Here is a 19,526-nt window from a genome sequence, read left to right on the forward strand (position 1 = left end):
CTATCCAGGAATTGAAGCTGATTGTCAAATGCCACAATGTTTCAGGACAGCAGCACATGCTCAGTATCGGGAATCTACCATTAAATATGACTGTGAAACTGAAACCCTCATTGCTATCAATGTGTGGCCCAGAACTTGCTGAAAACGTGCCAAAGTAATTTATACTGTTATTCTAGCTTGGAGATTTTAAAGGCATATCTTATGCAATTTCTTGGAACTTTTGCACTATTCTACCTTTGTTGCAAATGCTAAATCACCACAGTCTTTGCTCCCATTCAAAATTTACCTTGCTTCATACTCTGAACTGATGGCAGAGGTGTGATTCATGGACCCATTTGATAAAATATTGCTTGTTTTCTATGATACAAACTTCTGCATATTGAGATCCTAATTAATTAGTAGTGAACACTTGTTGCCTTCCAGCAAATTTAGGTCTAATATCTTGAATTGTACAAGCCATAATACTGCAGTGGGAGCCATGCCCAAATGTCACAGCTGGATCCCTTGTCTGAAAACTTTGCTTTAGGATTCCACCAGGCAGCAATGGTTGATCTGTTGACTAAGACCATAGAAACACTACAATAGATCAATTTATGATTTTTAACAGCATCTAAGGTAGCACCACAATGCTTTCAAAATGCATGGAACAGACATCCCAAACTACTTTTAGAAATTCAGTGTACGTATTAATACCTACCACCATATTATTATTTCACAGCACCAAGTCCTCTTCATTTTAAAATCAGCGGTAGAACTTTCTCTGCAGTACACTAAGTTTATCCAACCTCTAGATGATTGCTTAGTAATTCAGATGGTAGTTTACCAGAATTTCCTTTTCCAAATCCATAATGTACTCTCTTGGGACTTCTGATGAGCATTAAGGCCAATAGCCATTGGAACGACCCGTAGAAAGTTGGTAATTAAAAATAGAACCACACTGATGAAAAGTTGCCTTTTGTGTGCAATTCTGCAGCATGTAGAACTCATTAACACCAGGAGAGGCATTGGGATGACATAGTGTGTAATCACACCTTAAACATTCTTTTCACCAATCCGTAACAGTTTTGTGAACTGGTTTAAAGCATTTAACAGCTTTTCTCTTTGGTCTTGGTTTGTTTATGATTCATCTACAGAAACAGGAACTCAATGGCCACATAATCTGTGGTCTAATCTGCCTCATTATCTGTTGTACAGTTCTCATTTTAGACTTTGTGGTCAGCCAGAACCTACTCATAGTTAGGCATTTTGGCCTGATCACTTGCAATAGAAATAAAGGTAATTTGTGAGATATAAAGGAAACAATAAGGTAGCATTATTTGAATTATTCCTCCACTTATGGAATAGTGAGTGACATGCAGTGCAAGACTCCAAGTCACAAAGTTTTGATCTGAACACAAATAGGATTCCACTTTAGTGCCTCTAAGTATGGTTTTCTATCTTCACAATCTTCAACTGCTCCTCGCCTCTCCAAACTATTACTGTTAACAATAAATAAACAATAGATTCCATTGGGGCCTATTGGTTATATATACTTATAAACCACAGTCTCAGTCATGTAACAACCACTGCAGAATAGTCATGGACATATAAGGTACATTAAGTTAAGCTACTTATATTTCTGAATGAAAATACAGGAGAAGCAGTAGCATAATGGTAGTAAAGGTGGATGCCAAGTCAATTGATCCAACTCTATTATGGTAGCTGTGGAATTTAAATTCAATTAATTAAATTTAGGATAAAAAGCCAGTATCAGAAATCATCTCTCTGAAACTATTAAATTGTTATTAAATCAAAAAACCTGATTCACTAGTTAACTCCAGGGAAGAAAATCAGCCATTCATACCCATTGTAATCAATGAGTGACTACAGTCACTCCCTTTCACAGCAATTTCCCACCCTCTCCAAATGTGTTCTCTTGAAATGGCAATAAGGGATGAATAATAAATGCTGGCCTTGCCAATGACATTCACACAATATGAATTGATAATTAAGATTTCAGGGTTTTAATATTACATAGTGGGAAGTCATGCAAAGCCTAAGCAATATGAATGGCTAACTTCCAATCAAGATCATGTTTGCATTTGTTGTCCTTTTTGAGGAAAGCACATTTTACCACTGATTCACTGAGAACAAAACCTAGTAATCTTGGCTGGTAGATGTTAGATTAATTTTTAGTGCATTAGTACACCATTTATATAGCTGCCTCTCTAATAGAGCTGACAATTTATTTCTGCAGAATTAATGCCTGTATCAAAATAGCCGCCAGAATATGACGACACCAGACTGGCAGCTTCCTACTCAGTTCCTCCTCTTTGTCACTGCATCCATTTTCCTCCTCTCACCTCTAAAATTTGAGTAGGTTGCTCCAAAAATTAACTATAGTTTAATCTACACTTCAAAGAATTACCACTGAGCATGTAACAATACAAAAGTGCACAAGAAAAAAAAACAATAGAGTTGCAGGATGGATAAGACATATTTGCATTTGATTTCCTGGACTTTCAAGGGCATACTGGATTACAATTCATGGCTGAGCTACTGTGAGAGCAGAATGCTCAATGCCCATCAAGTGCAACTAGAAGCATTTTAGTGACATGCTGCTGTAACCTACTGGCCAAACTCATCACAATCTAATACTCTGCTGGACTCTTTTGCTATTTGGTTCCAGTTTTTCATATTCGTTCAGAATTTTAACTTGACTGCTAGTAAAAATGACTTATAAAAGGCTGGTAAGGTTGTCAAAAAGAAGAAATAAAACCACTCCATTTTACAAAATTACCGTGTCTGAGTTTATTCCTTTGACTATCATGTTCTCACTCCTTATCTTCCAAATAATGTTTACCAAATGAATAATAGTATTACCTCCAGGACTAGGCTTCTCCCATTGGTTATATATGCAATTACATATCAGTCTTAAAAATTGCAACAGCCACATTTCACGCCATCTTCCATTAATTCCTTGTCTAGCCATTGGATAAGATACCCGCAGAATTCATGTTTTTAAAATTAAATGTTTCAAATATATTGTGAATGGCCAAATAGTTCTGCAATTTATGTAAAAACTATAAATACAAGGAAAATTCTACTAGGTAAAATTAAACACATTACTTTTCTTCAAAATAATAAGTAATATGCTTTGGCTTCTTTTTTCTTATGACTTGTCATTTTGATTCCTCATACTGTACATGAGCATCATGTTATGTACAGATGAAAACATGGCATGGACAAATATTCTGCATAAACTCATCCTGTAAAATTGAAAATATTAGACAACACATTCACAATTTGGCAAATTTAGCAGTTACATTTATGACATTTCGAGTGATGAATTTATCAAGTCAGCATGGAGCGATTACTAGGAAGCTTCCTTCAGAAGAAATTATCTAAAACAAATTCCATTAAGTTATAATTGTAATTGGTCAGAACCCATTAGAGTTGGCTATGAGTTACTTTATTTCATTCATTTTGAGTGTTTTGTTCAGCTTCGCTCAAATGTTGCCTGGTGTTCTACATAATCATCTGAACTGTTAACTTGTTGCTTCCAAGTGTATCAATCCACATAGAATTGGTCCAAAAGATAACAGTGGTTGAGAAACTTGCAACCCAGCAGGGCGCTGTAGAAATTAATAAAATATTTTATCCATCCAAATGATGATGTTGGAGAACACATCAGATCACAAACAGTGGAGACAACAAAATCCAGCTAACAGGGCTGTACTTTGCAGTATTTGTCAAGAATGCATTATCAAAACACCAGGAACACCATCACAAGGAATAAAAGTGCTTTTCCAAACTGCTCCTTATGGAATGCAAATACTGTACAGGTAAAATGCCGAGGACTTCTACGGATTGCGTTGACATCAAACATCTGTCTCTATTCTTTTCTGATTTACACAACAGTTTGTTTCTTCCATCTGTTCATAGTCTCCACTAATCTCACTGGTATCCATACTACAGTCTGATTCATTGTCTGATTGGTCCATTATTTCAAGCTTTGGTTCTTCATGTGACATAAAGATCCCATTTGGAGTTAGGTGGTTGTGCCTCTTACATCCTAGCGTTGCTGCATCACCCGACGAACGCCGTACAGCTTCTTTAGCCTGTCTGATGCAGTTCAGCCATTGCTGCTTGTTGAAGGCATCATTGGCCTGAAGTGAATGGGATTGCCCTTCAGAAGGATCTACAAAGCTTACTCTGAAGAAGTTTTTTGCTAAGATGGAAACAAAAGATTAAATTAATAATAGTAAAAGCAACACCTACAATTCCACTGCACTTGCAACTCAAGCTGTGTAATCCGAATAAACCAATTAGTTTCTTTGGGTAAAGAGAACTGTTTCTACAATTGCAATTTTTTTGTGAGTATACTATTTCTAAATATCTCAATGTTTTGCATTTTGTGTCTTTTGAAAGGATTTTAATAGAATAGTTATGTGGCATTAAAATTTGAAAAGCAAGTTAAATATGCTGCACTTAGTGTCTTTGCTTGATGGTTTAATGTGTTGAAACTTTAAAAAATAAATTTACATCAAGGTTTCAGTTATTCCCATGTTTACACTGATTATACCCATTTTAACTCGACATACACCAATCTTTGTGCAATTTGACATCAGCAAAATGCTTTTAAACTTTCTATAAGTTTTTTAGATCAAAGGGAAATTGCATCCCAGGAGAAATAACAGCTCTATATTAGTATTTCTGGATCAAATATTCAGATTTTCACTTCATAAATAGTTAAATGTTAGCCTGGTAAAGGTTTGTTATTTAATTCCGTTGCAGAATAAACAAAATTACAATATCATTTTCATAGAAATAAATGGATAACATGTATTTTGACATGTTCATGCTAAACACATTCAGGCCTCATAGCTAGTTAAATTGAGGAAAGAGGACTGTCTTATTCCCTTTACTCCATTTCATTGCTTTCTCAGTAATCCTCTTCTCTCTCCTAAAGACATCGACTTGCTGCTGGAGTCAAATGTCATGGTACAGACATCCTTCTTGTCCAAAGAGCTATTATTTTTGTCAGCTTTCATCACAAGCCAAACACACAATGACATTTGCTTCTGAAGTATATTTCTAAATTCACTTGACAAGGTATTCAGTGGAAAAGCTCAGTACCCAGTGTGAACAATGAAAAATACTGCAACTTCTCTCCTGTGTAAATCACATACATAAACACCAGAGCCAGGGGGAAGAATAGGGGAAGTAACAAAATAGCTTCATACTTCTCTCATTATTGCTGAAGGCGCCTCTAATGGATCCACCTAATCGCACTTCCCCATCCTGCAGGTCATCCAACACCAGGTCCCCGACAGGGATGGGTTGCCTGTACAGCTGGTAGCACAGCTGTTCACTGCACGTCACCACTCGGGTAATTACAAGCACTTCTTGAAAAAGGAAAACGTGGAGCTTCTGTAAAATGAATGGAAACTAGTTTAGATTCTGCTATTAATGCACAGACTTGCATTGATTTCACAATCAATCAGGATTTAGTGGATTGTATTCTGCCAAATTCACTGATTAAGCGAACTTTAACGTTATCAGATGTAAGAAAGCACACTCGGATACTAGATAGCTTTTTAACAAAATCGAGCAACAGCCTGCAATCTCTTGTGTGCTTAACCGATTTATCTGCTCTGATTTATATATCAATCCTGTACATAGCCTAGTCATTTCAAGGATTTGACATTAAGTGAGAAGTGCACAAAAAATTTGCAGGTTGTTATGCTCAATATCCTATTCTGCCAAATAAAAGAAGAATTAGCAGGGTAACTCAAGTAATAGCTGTGGGATTAGGAGTAAACAAATTAATCAAAAATATTTGATAATCCAATGAATAATTTCATTTTGTCTTCACACAGACAAGTTCTCTTTTAAGATTACGATGACAAATGGAGTTAATACAGCCACTTCACCAGAAGTAACATAAACAGTCCATTTATAAATAATGCATAGCATACAAATGTGTTATCCAGATACATCAACTGTATCACAGTACAATCAATCATAATAGTGCTTGTAAAGAGAGATTTATTCATTTTCAGATGAAATTAACTTTGACAAAGGAAAAGGCTTTGTTGAGAACTTTAGTCCTCTCATGAATGCACTGATTATTGCAAGTTATGTTTTATTATAAATTGAGCACAAAACACTATTTACCCTGATGTGTTGCAGTGTTTTTGGACCACAAAATATGATTCCTTCTCATTTTTTTCCAAGTTTATATTTTGCACAATCAAAGTAAAAATATTCAAAGTTTCTGTATCCTACCAAATTTCACATCAGCCTTAATCCTGTAAAGGTCAGCCTACAGTCAACCCATCTGTGTTATGTAGGGAAGGAAGAAGCATCAAACACAGAGGCCTGCCCTTAAGCTGTAACATTAAAGTCAGACAGCTTGAAAGAGCAGACTGGTTCTGATCTTTTCATTACACTTACAAAAAAGATCTCATCAATGTGTGTCACAAAAGTCAGTTTCTAGGTAAAAGCTCACTTTCACAGCTCCACTTTTAAACTCTAATCATTGCATCAGTTTCAAAACTATGAATGTTTGTCACACATATTTCAATATAAATTGTTTTATTGTATCAATACACACATGCTGGAGGAACTCAGCAGGTCAGGCAGCATCTTTTTTTTTTGAAGTTTATATTTTGCACAAAGTAAAAATGTTCAAAGTTTCTTTATCCTACCAAATTTCACAATAGATGCTGCCTGACCTGCTGAGTTTCTCCAGCATTTTGCGTGTATTGCTCCAGATTCTAGTATCTGCAGAATCTCTTGGGTCTTTGTTTACTGCATGATAATACTTTGGAAAAAACCCAATAAAGTGAAACTAGCCAAAATAAAAGTTTGGATTCTGTAACCAAATAGTGTACAAATTACTAAATAAATGCAACTGCATTGATAACAGCATTGCCCAAATTGCGAGCAATTCTTCACTTCTCACTTATGAGCTACTATTTTCTTAATTTCTCTGTCAAAAAGGTTTTAAGACAATGATGGCTTGTGGCAATTTAAAATATTCTTAAAAGACCTAGTGATAACTCAAAGGACTATTTCAAGGAAAGCGTAGAATGGGAAAACAGGAAATCATAGATGACTTACTGCTCCTCTATTGTTCTTCAAGTCTCCATGACAGCACAGCACTTTAGAATTTTCAATCAGAGGATCTTTTTGACTCTCCTCAAGAAAGACCAGTCTTTCCTTATAAAATTGGCATTCTGATTCACCAGTCTTCTTGTTGATTTCAGCTACAATCCCTTGAACAATATTAATCTGAAGCACAAAACAGAATGGACAGTGAGTCACATGGATCAATAAACTCAGCAGAAAATTAGTAAAACTGTGTTCCCTCATCATAGCAGAGAAGTAAAATACAAGCCATTTCTTTAATGTCAGTCTGAGCCAGAAGTTGAAGTCCAACTGTCTGGGCAAAAAAACTCAATATTCTAAGATACATGATATTGCATATTAAAATTTAATATTAACCTAAACATTTATTGGGACTTGACTGTAAATTAAACACTACCCCAAACTCTCTGACTTTCTCACCCCAAAATCCAGATGCAAAACTAGTTTCCATCAGAGGAGAAAGTATCTGCATGTAAAAATGTTTTTAGTGATTTGAATATTTTTAGAACACAATCACACGGACCACATTTATTTTGAGCATTCTGCAATTCAGGAATTCTTGCATGTGTCATCATTCCTCTGGAGGTCTTAACTCTGCAATTTGCTTTTCTTGAATGTCAAATCACTCGCAACTAACAGCTGTATCAGACTAATCCCTGCCCAATGAAAGACCATCGTTGTTTATTTATATCTTCACACTTTCCCTTCAACCCAGACCTTCAGCGTTTTGTGCTAAGAGGGGCATTAACGTTCATATCTGAGGGCTGCACATATCTAGAAGTAGCTGAATTAGAGACATGCTAGAATTTTAATGTAACACAAGGAAGTAAAAATATGTGAATAATATTTATGTCAACATTTTATTAAGGATTAAGTCTTTGAAAGCTATAGTTTTGAGAAAGTATTAAACTCCCCTTGTAAAGTTTAGGAATTAAAGCATAACTTTGACATGAAACTGAAAAAAAAGTTAGGTGTTGAGTAGTGTTAAATTTTTACTGTCTGACTACAAACTAATCACTGTTTTTCAAATGGCAATAGGGTGAAGCTGGTTGCTTGATGGAATCTTATCCATCAGCACTTCTGAAATTTCAAAGCTGGATTAATGGAGATTCAATGAAAAACCTGATCTGGTTTGTATCTCATCACTGCTGTCAAGTACTTTTAATGCACTCTGGCAGCTTTGACAGTATCCAATCAGTGGCTTTTGACAACAAGAGAAATGCATTTCAATTCTTTTGAGATCAAAATCAATAGACAAGAGAGAAGGGATACACAAATCCTTATTTTCAATCTTTTTATTCAACTGAATAACAAAAGAACAAAAAATTAAGTTTCATTCTTGCATTTAAATCGGTGAACACTATTTTACTCTGTTTTCAAAAAAGTCTATAACCTTTTAGTATTAGTGGGCTGATTATTTTAGTTAAAAAGTAAAAAGATATATTCAATGACATTTCCCTCTTCTCATTTAATATCAAATCCTTGAATGAATAGTACAGGATTGATGTATAAATCAGAATAGATGAATTGATTTCTCTATAATGAGCACAAAAGTAGTTGCAGGATTTATTTTAACCAGCTTAAGTGGAGAAAGTAAAATACTGCAGATGCTAGAAATCTGAAATAAAAACAGGAATTGCTAGAAGTACTCAGAAGATCAGGTACTACTTGTGGAAAGAGAAAGCGAGTTATTGTTGCATCTCTCAGAAACATTAATTCTGTTTCTCACTTCACATGTGGAATATTTCCAGCATTTCTGTGTTATTTCTTTAAATGAAGGTTCCTAAAAACCCTGTTTTCCTCCAGTGCAAAGAGATTTGAGTGCTTTTAAGTTCAGGTCAGCTATGCGATGTGCCTTGCAAATGACGTTTGTGTATTTGTAATTTTGTCCAAATAAACAGTCGGTGAAAATTGTGGTGAAGTAAGAGAAAGGAAAGGGGCACATGGTCTTCCAATCTTATCTACTGCGCTGTATGGACGTGTAGTTAAAGGGTGCACTGTAGTTTCCTTGTGATTAACTATGCTCACTAGTTCCAAAATAGATCTCTGACATGAGGAGAATTGGGGACTTGAAAGACAATGGATCACTATCAAAGGAGCATGCCATCAGTTTTATACCAATGCATGTATCAATTGGCATGCAAATGAACAGACCGAGGAAATATTTATCTCCCTTTAGAGGTAACCACGATATAACAGTTTTTTTAAACAAGATTTAGCCAATAAGTGAAAATAATTTGAAGGAAATTCTACATTATAGCGAACTCAGAATCAATGATCTGACCATCTTGCTGCTTTCAAAACCTCATTTTCTTATTCAGCTTTTATTCTATAGCTCAACCAATTTTGTGTCTTTTCTGCACAAATGGCAGAAGACTGCACTATCACAATGAATTCCCTTTGTTACTTACTGCTTCTTCCAAGTGCTGCTTATCTGGGTGGTCATTTGGAGTATGTCTGAGGATCTCTTTTAAGAGCAGGGGGTACTTCACCAATCGACTACGTGGAATATCCAGAAAATTCCAAAGGTCCAGCTTGCGACTAAAGGGAGATTCTAAACAACGTTGAAGGAAGTCATGTACTCTATGATCTTGTTTCTTGTGATCCAAAAGGGCCTTGGCTGCTACTTGGTTGCTGCAGTAACTATCGTAGGAGTTTAAACATGGAAGCTAAAGAGAAGAAAAAATAAGTTTTAAAATTCAGGCCAAACAGATGTACTTTCAGAATCACTGCTATTCTACAATATCATCGAATCACATTTGCCTCAAATTTAATCAGACGCAGAAATACTGGAAATATATTGCAGCTCGGTTACCACTTGTAAAAATCAGGTTATAACAATTCTGGTTTGTATCCTTTTATCAACTCTGTTCTTTCTCTTACAGCTGTTTACTAGTCTGTGTGTCTTTCTAGCAACTACAGTGATCACAGAATGAGTAACTAAAACTTGGTGAGAAAAGGTACTGATCATTTCAGCAAGGTACCCGAGTTGCAAGCTACCATGGCGATGCATTATTTCCACAGCCACAGAATTTCATTTATGATTTCAAATTATTTTAGGTCCAAAAGGTTTAAAGTTGAAGTCGATGTAGCTCATTTCAGTCGAAGCAGCACCTGTTACAATGACTATAATTTATTCATACTCCAGTAAAATTGTTGTATTTCTGATATTTCACATAGTAGTTAGGACACAACCTAATACATTGGTAAAATGTATTCACAGTTGAGACTTTTAAGGGAAGGTTGAAGTTTATGAAGCTGAATTATAATCAACTCATCAAAAAGCACACATGATTTTTCAAAGTGTCCTTCAGCTGAAAGTTGAGAACAATTAACCAAACAGATTGTATAGATCAAGCCAGGTACAGCAAAATATAAAGCCATTGCATGCAGCAGGGTGAACCTATTAATAGCTACTGAATGGCACTACATGCAGGGCTTCTTCAAGAATACTGCACTGCAGCTAATGACTACCAAGCAAAACAACTCAAAGTGAGACTGGCAAAATTGGCATTATGGAATCCATTATGAAATGTAAATGAGCCATGATCCACTACAAAAATAATCAGGAATATTACAAAATTATTTTAACTTGTAGCAGAAAGTAGAACTAATTTATCCAATATGAATGGAAGAGACGTTTTGTAAGATCTGGGGATTTTATCCCCTTTCGCGCTTTTAAAGGAATGTTCCAGTTACAGACATGCAAAACAGCAGCTATGCAAATCAGATAAAGGGATGATCACAATGCTGTACATCTCCCATCTCCACATTAACTGTTTAATAGCTGGACAAATACTTCCATCACTGGACAAATACTTCCATCTATAATACTATTTCCTTTGCCAGGAATTTTATATTTGTTATTTAAAATTGGATGATCCTAGCAGACTATGAAGCCCTTTAATTTTCTTTGACTAAAGGACTTGCCATTATGGAAGGCCTTTCAGAAACAATTCTGTTTGAAAAGAACAAAAGAAGCTAGTCATTTTCAATTAATTAATTAATTGGGAACGTGAGTTGGGTTTAGACCATCCTGAGACAGGTTAGTTTTACCCGGCCGATGATGCATTGTTGCAATAGTAATCCTGCTCAGTTTGAGAGATAACACAGATTCAGACATTTGGCTGAGGAACATTTGGTGCAAAGCTACCATCCACTGGAATATGAGTGAACACCTCCAAGTCAGAATCCTGTCTAAACGTTTAGAAACAAATTAACAACTTTGTATTTAATGTATGGGATCCATGACCTCCCTGTATCAGTTTCCACTCTTCTACTGTGCTGCACCAAGAATTGTTAATTTTGCATTTCTTCAGCAACAGATGATCAGTAACCAGGAGGCCACAAATAGGAGTGCTTCCATTTCCAGAAATGTTGAAACTTCTGATTACTTCTGTAAATAATATTCCTCTTTATGAGGAAATGGAGTCTAATTGTTATAGATGCTCCAGCAAAATGGATGTAACAAAGGGCTTCAACTTCCACAAACCACCTCTGCCTCTTCACTGCATTTTTATGCCACTAAGATTCATTGGAGGAAGAACAAAAACAGTCCCAGTCTTTCAGCACTCCACCCTTACATATCAGCACCTATGGAAAGCAGAATCAAGAGTACCATCAAATATTCTGTGTTTAATTCTTTTATATGGCATTCCATAAATTCTAGAATGGTTCCCTGGGATTGGAAGTTAGCAAATGCTACCTTCCAATTTAAGAATTATTATAAGAAGCATTATTTAAGAAGGGAGATATAAAAGCAGGACAACAGACAAGTTAGGCTGACATCAGTAGTAAGGAAATTACTAGAATCTATTATTAAGTGGTAACAGGACATAAGTAAAATAGGATTAAGCACATTTAACATGGATTAATGAATAATTGAAAATTAACATGCATGTATAGCAAGAAATTAGGAAGGTTAATTTGTTGACTTTTTTTGCAAGAGGACTTAAGTACAAAAGTAACATTAATTATACGGTGCCCTGGTGAGACTGCATCTAGAAAATTGGATACAGGTCTGGTCTCATTTTCTAAAGAAGGGTATACTTGTGACACAAGGAATACAACAAAGATTCATCAGGTTGATTCCTGGGATGAGATGGGTGTAACTTGAGCAGACTGTGTCTACACTCTATTGAGATTAGAAGAATGAGATTTGATCTCATTAAAGCATAACTTTTTGGGGGATTTGACAGGATAGATGCTTCACCCAGCTGGTGTGTCTGGAACCAGTCTGAAAATAAGGGGTTGGCCTTTCTGATCTAAGATGAGAAAAATATATTCATCCAGAGTGTGATGGAGCGAAGGAGGCTGTGAGGTGACTTGATAGAGGCATGTAAAATTATAAGAGACATAGATAAATAGTCGGAATCTTATTCCCATGGTAGAGGTATCAAAAACAAGAGGAGATAGGTTTAAGGTGAGAGGAAGGAGTTTTCAAGGGGACTTCAGGGGAAAGTTTTTCCCCCATGCAGAAAGTGGTTGATATCTGGAATTTGCTGCCAGAGGTGGTGGTGGAGTCAGAAACAATCACTATGTTGAAGGCATTCAGACAAGCACTTAAGTAGACAAGGCATAGAAGGATACGGACCTATTTTAGGTAAATGGGATTTGCGTAAATGGACAAAATGGTCGGCATGCACATGGTGGACTGAAAGGCCTGTTTCTTTGCTGTAGAATTCTATGACTCTAAGGAATCTAGGGAGATGGGCTTAAAATGCAAGAAAGTGGCACAGAAGTAAAAGGTCGGCAATGATCTTATTGAATAGCAGGGTAAATGAGAGGGGCTGAATGGCTTAATCCTGCTCTAGTTTTTATGTTCTTATTAGCTGGACAAAGACCATGTTCCCATCCCCACCAGAAAAAAGTTTCCCCTCCATTTTGTTTCAAATTCACTTTTGTCTTCCTAGTCTTCGCCAGCGTGTAAAGAATTTCCTAAATTTTCCATTTAGCAGCTTGCCCAGCTTGTGCAATATAATTTACAGATTTACTTATTCTGTTCCCTTAATTACTCTGAATTGCTCCAGCAACGACACCTGAGGTGCCTTCTTTTGAGGCTGAGAAGTCCAAGTTTTACCATTTTTTTCTTTGTAATTCAGACCTTTCATACAAGGAATTGATCTAATGGCTCTTCTCAGCTCATATTGCATAACCCAGACATTCCTCTGTTTCTTGGTAAGTTCTAAAAACTGTACTATTTGCACACAAACTTCTCAATCTGCTGTTTTGCGTATGTTGTTCAACATTTTGTTGAGTTTGGAAATGTTGAATGCCAAGTCTACTAATCTTCATGGATCTTTCAGTTTCATCTTGCTTCTATATCTCTCTGATTACATATTCTGTGAACTGAACAATTAGTTTTATAAAATGGAAATATTAACCAACTCCAGCAGAGCTCTAAGGCATGACTGAAATCTTAATTTTATCCATGAGTAATTTGTTTTAAAGCAGAATTAAAACCCCAAGATTTATTTTTAACTAAAACCTTCCACCAGATACTGAAAACCAGTAAAGAATAAGTGTTGATATAAAATGCTAGAATATCTAAAGAAATGTTTTCTATCTTGTTCTGTGATATATACAGATAAAGTGCTGGTTACTTGAATGCCTCTCTGCCAAACATTAAACAAGATGATAAAATGTCTGAAAGACATCATTAACAAACTCAAATTCCTCGTTGCATACTTTAAAAGGGGAGTATTCACGATTTTTCCATATAAATTTCACATTTTTATTTTGGTGCAGATGAGATATTTGTGCATTGAAGTTTGGGCCTGAGGAAGCTAGCAGCAATACCAATACAAAGCTGCTGGATTTGCCAAAACAGAATTTAAAAACTTTTTTAAAACAAAGAGTTAGTTTTTCATGGCATCGGGATTTAGCAAATCTGCCAAGTATTTTCATTGCCTGCAAGAGAATGTTTTGGGGACAGCTGACACAAATGTACCATTTAAACTTCTATAAATGTTGATACAATAATAGAAAGGTTGAATCACTTTCTTACCCAGCCTACAAGGATGTGGCCAACATGTTCTGTTGTCCCATCTGGTTTCCTGGCTTCCCGGAGCCGACTCAGAAGATCTGACCAAAAATAAATGAGGAAATGTGTGGGTCAAAGCAAGGAGGATTTCCTCAAGAGGAAGTATGCAAACATTTACTGAAGCATGACATCATTTCTTGTGAACCATTAAGTTCTTTATTACATCTGTAGCAACCTCTCTGCAACATTTGTTTGCTTTGTATAAGATGAAGGCCATACCTTCATGCAAGGGAATAAGGGAGTCCAGTGTTCCAAATATCTGATTCAGCTCCTGTTCAGTCATAATGGAGAGTTTGAGCATAGGATCGTGATAAGCCTGCAAGAGAGTACAGTGCTGAATATATGATGATCTTTCTGTTCCATTTAGAAATTACATTTTACCAAGAGCACATTTCATTAAATATCATCAACTAGTTATTGTTTATAGTTGTACTTTTGTAATCAGATTAATTCCACAACAAGATTTTTTAAATCAAATTTAACTTCAGGGAAAAAACAGCTTAAAACAAATGTTGTGATCCCACAATTAATTCAAGGACATTTTATAGCAGCTTGCACCTGAGGCCAATATTTCCATAGCACTGTGTATGAATTATTACTGCAGTGGAATGCTTACTCCGCAGGAAAAAAAAATCACATCTTTCATATTATTTGGCTAACAGCACTGATGATGCATTGAAACAGAAACAGGAATATTTAGTAAACTCATTAAATGATAAATTAAATTGGCAATGAAAGTCAAAACTAAAAACAATAAATTTCAAAGTATGGTTATTCAATTACTCAATTAAAACAGAGTAAAATTCTGAAGCATGTTTTATCTGAGAATCATAACTGAAGCGTACATTACCTTTTTTGCTAGCTTTAAGTCTTCAATTAAAACTTGTTCTCCCTGGGAAAGTTCAAAAATTGCCTGCAGAATGAAGAATTAATTAAAGTAACTGAATCATTTAATCATAGCAGGGAAACTGATCACTATGTACATAGCTGCAGTCTTATTCAGGTGATGCTTTCATTTTGGCTGACCCAATAACAAGTCGTGAATGTAATCACTTGGACAGAAGTGTGAATCCCAATGTTTGTTCTAACTGCTGAACTGTCATTTTATATTTTCAAAATAAACTTGCTTATTTTCTGACAAAAATGACAGGGATTGAGGGCTGGACAGGGAGGAAAGGAGAGGTATACCTTTCCATCTTCAGAGTCCAGTTAACTTTCAAAAATTTCCAGAGATTCTGGGTCAAATCTATAGCATTCTCAGATAATAAGGAACAAAGTTTTGAGACTCTCCTGAACATCATTGTCATATTGGATATATACAAAAAAAATTACCACAAGCAATTTGGTAATATATTAAAATAGCCTTCTGCATCAAGTACAATACCAAGAGTCTACATATCACTCTGTTCTGAACTTACATGGAATCCTGTGTTCTTTTGCAAATAAAATCCACTCAGCCCGACTGGTCCATATCATTGGTTATTGTTTTGATATTCCCTATGCCCTTCTGCCTTATGAATGCATCAAGCCTCCATTTAAAAGGCATCAATGTCATCTCTTCAACCACTCTACATGAGAGTAATTACCAGAATCTCATCATTTTCTGCATAAAGACATTGTACCTAAACTCTTTATTTATCTGTGGCTGTCGTGTTTGTTCTTTGCTTTGGATTTATAAGTAGTGAAGAGTTTTCCACAGCCACCCTAGCAAACCCTTCATAATTTTAGTACCCTTGGTTATCTTCATTTCATTGAAAACAACCCTAACTAGCTCAAATCTTTCCTGATGCATGCAATCAATTCTAGGAATGTCCACGTAAAGCTTCGTGTGCTCCTTATCCATAGTACTCCAACTGTATCCAATAAGGATTTATATGTCTTTCAATGTATTCTGCTGCTTTTAGCTATTTGTGTATTTGAATTCCAAGATCTCTTCCATCCTATTTAGTTTTACCATTTGAGGGGTAAGCAGCTTGCTAATTCCACCAAAATGAAGCACTCACAGATCACAACACATTTTTTTCTTATTATTTATCCACCCACTTTGCAATCCTATTTATATATTCCCCTCTTTGGTGTAGACTTCCACATTATAAATTGCATTGCAGACTTCAACTCTATACATCCAATTCCCCAAGTTCATTTTGTATATAGTCAGCAATCAAGTTAGCACAGATTTCTGTGGAAAACTACTTTACATCTTCTGCCTTTCTGAGGAGCCGCCTTTAATCCTACAGTTTGTTTGCCAATTTCTACCCATTTTTCAATCCACTCTGTTCGCCACCCCTTGTCTGCAATGACCTTTTGATAAAAGTTTCTAATGTAGCACCTTAATGAAAACAATATTAAAGTCTATGCTAACCATATTGCTCTTTTCTGCCTGCTGTATTTTACAATAAAACTTGATTAAACACTTTATATTTTAAAAACTGATGATTATTTTTATCATGTTCCCCAAATCTAACATTTTCTTTCCTAAGTCACTTGTTGTGCTGATTAGTCTATGATCCATAGTTCAATTTATTTTTAAATATTGGAATTACATTTCCGTTTTCTAGCATTATTCTCTTTTCTATATGAATACCAATGCCTCTGATGGCTCTTTCCCAGTTTCTGAAAGTCTCTACAAGTGTAGTTCATTTGCAAAATATTAAATAAAAAGAATAAGTCCTAAGCCTGAGGCATGGACATTACAAATTCCTCAAATAAACTTCAAGATTTTACAAGAAGCAACAACATTTGGAGGAGTGGCCTTGAAAGGACAAGCTACCTTAACCAGTAAATGGTTCAATGGTGGTCTCCAAAACATTAACACACATCACCAGTGAGAGATCTGCTGATACATTAATACTTCTAATCTAAAGGCCATGCTTCCTTTGGCTCTTCAGCTAGCCCTAATCATTTATACTCAGCACCAGTAAAGTATAAGGTTAAAAACTGCCTTTCATTTTTTTGGTAAAGATTCAAGCAACATATCATCCAACACTGAGTTATTAAATGATTTTCACTATAATGTTTTATCAATGTTTTTTGTCCTTTGGATATGGGAGATGATAGAAAAGTCACAAAAACTTCTCATTGTTTGCTGTCCTAGGGTAGTGAATTTGGGCTGACTTAAGATATGCAATTCATGACAACATAGCTCCAGATCCACTGAGAAGTCGTTGCATGAAAGATTTTTCCAACTGGCTGCATGTTTTGCTAAGTTGTACTGCAGTTTCAGTATTGACCCGAAAATAAGTTTCATGCAAGACTTTGCAAAATTAGAGCAGGATTGTACATGATCAAAATATGTATTATTCATTTTAAGCAACTACAGGAGTTATTGATAAGCATTTATTTCAATTCATGAAGATAATGCATTTGGCTCTCTATAACTTGGATCATGGTGCCAGTAATAGCAATTACAAAGATGACTTGAATTTATATTGTGCCTTTATTGCAGCAAGTGTTCTAGGTAATTTCAAAGGCATGTTATCAAGCAAGATTGAATTCCGCTACACTAGGATGTTTTAGGATTTATAGCTCAAAATTTGGACAAAGTGATAGGTTTTAATGAATGATTTTAAAGAAAGTAAGGGATAGAAAGAATTAGGGAAAAATACTCCAAGGCTTGGTCCTTGGCTGAAGAAGATGTGCCTGCCAATAATAGGGCAATTAAGTCTAAGAATAAGGAATGCAGATGGATTTATAGGGCTATTGGAGATTACAGAGAAAGGCTGTGAAAGTATTTGAAAACAAGAGTGGAAATTTTAAAATGGAAGCATTGCTTAATCTGGAGCCAATGTAGGTCATCAAGCACAATATCTCTGTCTGCAATTGGATTTACAGAAACTAAAATTATTCACAGAAAAATGGAAGTTAAAAGCACTGAGAAATATAATAAATGAAATGCAGTTTTCTTTATTATTGAGCTTCTTTTGGAAAAACAATTTTAGGGGTATCTTTTGTGTTTATCTCCATCTCCAAATAGTTTCAACTTGCTCCTTGAGGAACTCTCACTCCTCAGCTAATAACATTGTGAGAATTTGGACTCAGAAGGGGAATCATTCTTCTAATCCAGGGAACATTACTGGAACTGAAGCCCACCAATGATTAAGTGGGTTCATTTATTCTACAGCTGGTCTGCACTCTTACCTCTTGCCTTTTGATTTCCTTAGCTGTGAGCATTTGATTGACACGGATGTCAAATGTTTCACTCCATAGTTTGCTATCTCGACGCTTTGTGATAACAGCAGGACCATTTCTGGAAGAGGGTCTCGGAGTGAAAATGTCAGGCCGGCTGTCATTTCGGAAGCTAATAGAACGCTAAAACAAAAAGAGGAAAGAATTGCTGCTGATTTCTTACACAAAAACACTGCAGAAAAAACAGTTGAAGAAGGGTTACATGAATGTAATTGAAATAGTTTACTCCAAATGTCACTGTAAATTGAAAACTGCTTTTACAACATGCAGCAGATGAGAGGAATTGCAATGTGACATTTATGTTTTGAAGTGGACCTTTGCCCAGAAGATTTTTCTACCATATCAAACAGACAGACTTTAATATCTTGCAATAATAACTAGTCCAGCAGTACCAAGAACAGATGTTGATTCTGCCAGCCAGTCATAAATATGAGACACTGGAACAGGTTTTGATTAGCTCCAATCCATTTAATATAAAATATTAGAAGGATTACTTTTCAGTACAATGCAGAAAAGCTTGACCGAAGTAATGTACATCACTTATTGAATGTATAAAATAAAGCTATTGGTCATGTATAACATGCCACCTTGCTAAGTACACACACCACAAGATCACAAGACAAAGGAGCAGAAGTAGGCCATTTGGCCCATTGAGTCTGCTCCGCCACTTCACTAGGAGCTAAACTATTCTCCCATCTAGCCCCAATTCCCAGCCTTTTCCCCATATCCCTTGATACCCCGACTAATTAGATACCTATCAATCTCCACCTTAAACCCCCCCCCAATGATCGGGCCTCCACAGCTGTATGTGGCAACAAATTCCATAAATCCATGACCCCCTGGTTAAAGAAATTTCTCCGCATCTCTGTTCTAAACGGGTACCCTCTAATTCTAAGATTGTGCCCTCTTGCCCTGGACTCACCCACCATGTGAAACAACTCAGCCACATCTACTCTGTCCAGTCCTTTCAACATTCGAAATAAAATGTTTCTATGGGGTCCCCTCTCATTCTTCTGTACTCCAATGAATATAGTCCAAGAGCCGAAAAACACTCCTTGTATGTCAGCCCTTTCATTCCGGGAATCATTTTCGTAAATCTTCTCTGAACCCCCTCCAACCTCAGTACCTCCTTTCTAAGATAAGGGGCCCAAAACTGCACACAGTA

At 35.9% G+C, this 19,526-nt stretch overlaps 1 protein-coding gene across 3 annotated transcripts in view; it reads right to left on the minus strand.

Moving 5' to 3' along the window:
• Positions 1-1,377: 1,377 nt before the first annotated feature.
• Positions 1,378-19,526, minus strand: part of arhgef3 (Rho guanine nucleotide exchange factor (GEF) 3) — a 230,507-nt gene continuing 212,358 nt past the window's right edge. For all 3 annotated transcript variants that reach the window (XM_052017800.1, XM_052017802.1, XM_052017801.1), the window contains 8 exons: positions 18,314-18,484; positions 15,027-15,089; positions 14,396-14,492; positions 14,141-14,217; positions 9,546-9,803; positions 7,108-7,278; positions 5,226-5,412; positions 1,378-4,210 (listed from right to left, as the gene is read on the minus strand). In XM_052017800.1, the coding sequence (XP_051873760.1) occupies positions 3,861-4,210; positions 5,226-5,412; positions 7,108-7,278; positions 9,546-9,803; positions 14,141-14,217; positions 14,396-14,492; positions 15,027-15,089; positions 18,314-18,484 (1,374 nt within the window). In that variant the 3' untranslated portion in view covers positions 1,378-3,860. The remainder of the gene's footprint in view (positions 4,211-5,225; positions 5,413-7,107; positions 7,279-9,545; positions 9,804-14,140; positions 14,218-14,395; positions 14,493-15,026; positions 15,090-18,313; positions 18,485-19,526) is intronic.

Source organism: Pristis pectinata, chromosome 6, assembly GCF_009764475.1.
Source record: "Pristis pectinata isolate sPriPec2 chromosome 6, sPriPec2.1.pri, whole genome shotgun sequence".
Lineage (NCBI taxonomy): Eukaryota > Metazoa > Chordata > Chondrichthyes > Rhinopristiformes > Pristidae > Pristis > Pristis pectinata.